The sequence below is a fragment of the Lactuca serriola genome, chromosome 2, assembly GCF_051521515.1.
Source record: "Lactuca serriola cultivar US96UC23 chromosome 2, Lser_US96UC23_V15, whole genome shotgun sequence".
Classification (NCBI taxonomy): Eukaryota; Viridiplantae; Streptophyta; class Magnoliopsida; order Asterales; family Asteraceae; genus Lactuca; species Lactuca serriola.
Genome location: NC_136409.1, coordinates 233,469,530 through 233,470,805, shown reverse-complemented (window position 1 = coordinate 233,470,805; position 1,276 = coordinate 233,469,530). Strand labels below are relative to the sequence as shown.

Genomic DNA, 1,276 nt, shown 5'->3' with positions numbered 1-1,276 from the left:
TAACTAAAGAGATCTAGGCTCAAAACATACTAGGGTTTGGTTTAAGGACAAAAGGGCTTCATCAACTACTCATCTTATGATGCTTTATGACATATTGGACCATCCCAACACTAGATCTGAAGTGGCAACAACATAACTAAGCCCCTAACTCGATTGGGTCTCAATCAACCATAAAACCCCCAAATCTCATGACAAAAATAGATCTAGATGCAAAGAAGGAAAAATGGCAGCTTAATACCTCCAAGATGAACACAAACTGAAGTAGATCTCGGATCTACACCTCTCCTTTGAAGCAACCTTCTTGATCTTCAAGTTCCTTTCCAAAATTTCCTTCCTCCAAAGCTATTTCTCTCAAATGATGGAAGCTCCCACGAAATCTAGGGTTTACAGGTCCTCTAGGATGATATGGAGGCTGAGGGAGGGACATAACACCCTTTATATAGGATACAACTCCCGGAATTAGGGTTTTCCTCGTACAGACCAGACTCGCCGAGTCTCCTTGGCCGACTCGCCGAGTCGGTCACTTACTCCCGACCCGGATCCCGCTCGGACTCGCCGAGTCCCTCCTTGGACTCGCCGAGTCGACCCCTAAACTTAGGGTTTTCTTTCCTTTCTTGGCCTTCAAAACTTTGGGTGTTACACTTTCATCGTGGCCTCTAATTGCAAGACCTTGTCTTAAAAGAAACCAAATACAATCAATTGATGCATCTAACCGTATATCATAGTCTATTGCACTTTGTGTTGAAGGCTTTGCGAAAGCAACATCAACACGTTGTTTGTTGTTCAATAAATCCTTGCACTTGGCCTAAGCTTGGTTGTGAACACTACTGAAACCCCCAATATGACTAGTCAATTTTTCCTTATGTGCCCAATTTTGGAATCCGACACCAACAAACGTTTCACCGCCTCCTTGTGCTCCAACATATGGTTTGAACAAATAACAACATAAGCAATATGCAGCATTTTGATTTATACTATATTCTAGCCATGTTGAATATTCTTTAACATTAAACCAAGCAACATTGAATCTTCGTGGTTTTTTTCCAAAAAGAATGTAAGGAAACTCGTGGGACTTAGGTTGGCAAGGCCCTTTTAAGAGGTATGCTCTTCGAACCTCGTCCGGAACATTAGGATCATAATCTAAAATCTTATTCCTCTTTCCAGGATCCGAGGGAAGATCTTCTAAATTGATTTCCACACGACTATGTTTAGAAAAATCAGCATTAGATGTCTCTGATGAATCCGTAAGTTTTCTCTTTGTTAAATATTTTTCCAT

At 41.1% G+C, this 1,276-nt stretch overlaps 1 protein-coding gene across 1 annotated transcript; it reads right to left on the bottom strand.

The window, feature by feature from the left end:
• Positions 1-805: 805 nt before the first annotated feature.
• LOC145090184 (uncharacterized) lies at positions 806-1,276 on the bottom strand. Its single transcript, XM_079028512.1, has one exon. The coding sequence runs from the start codon at positions 1,274-1,276 to the stop codon at positions 806-808; it is 471 nt and encodes a 156-aa protein (XP_078884638.1).

Excerpts from the sequence above, each read along its gene's own strand:
- LOC145090184 (XM_079028512.1), bottom strand. The coding sequence starts at position 1,276 with ATGGAAAAATATTTAACAAAGAGAAAACTTACGGATTCATCAGAGACA.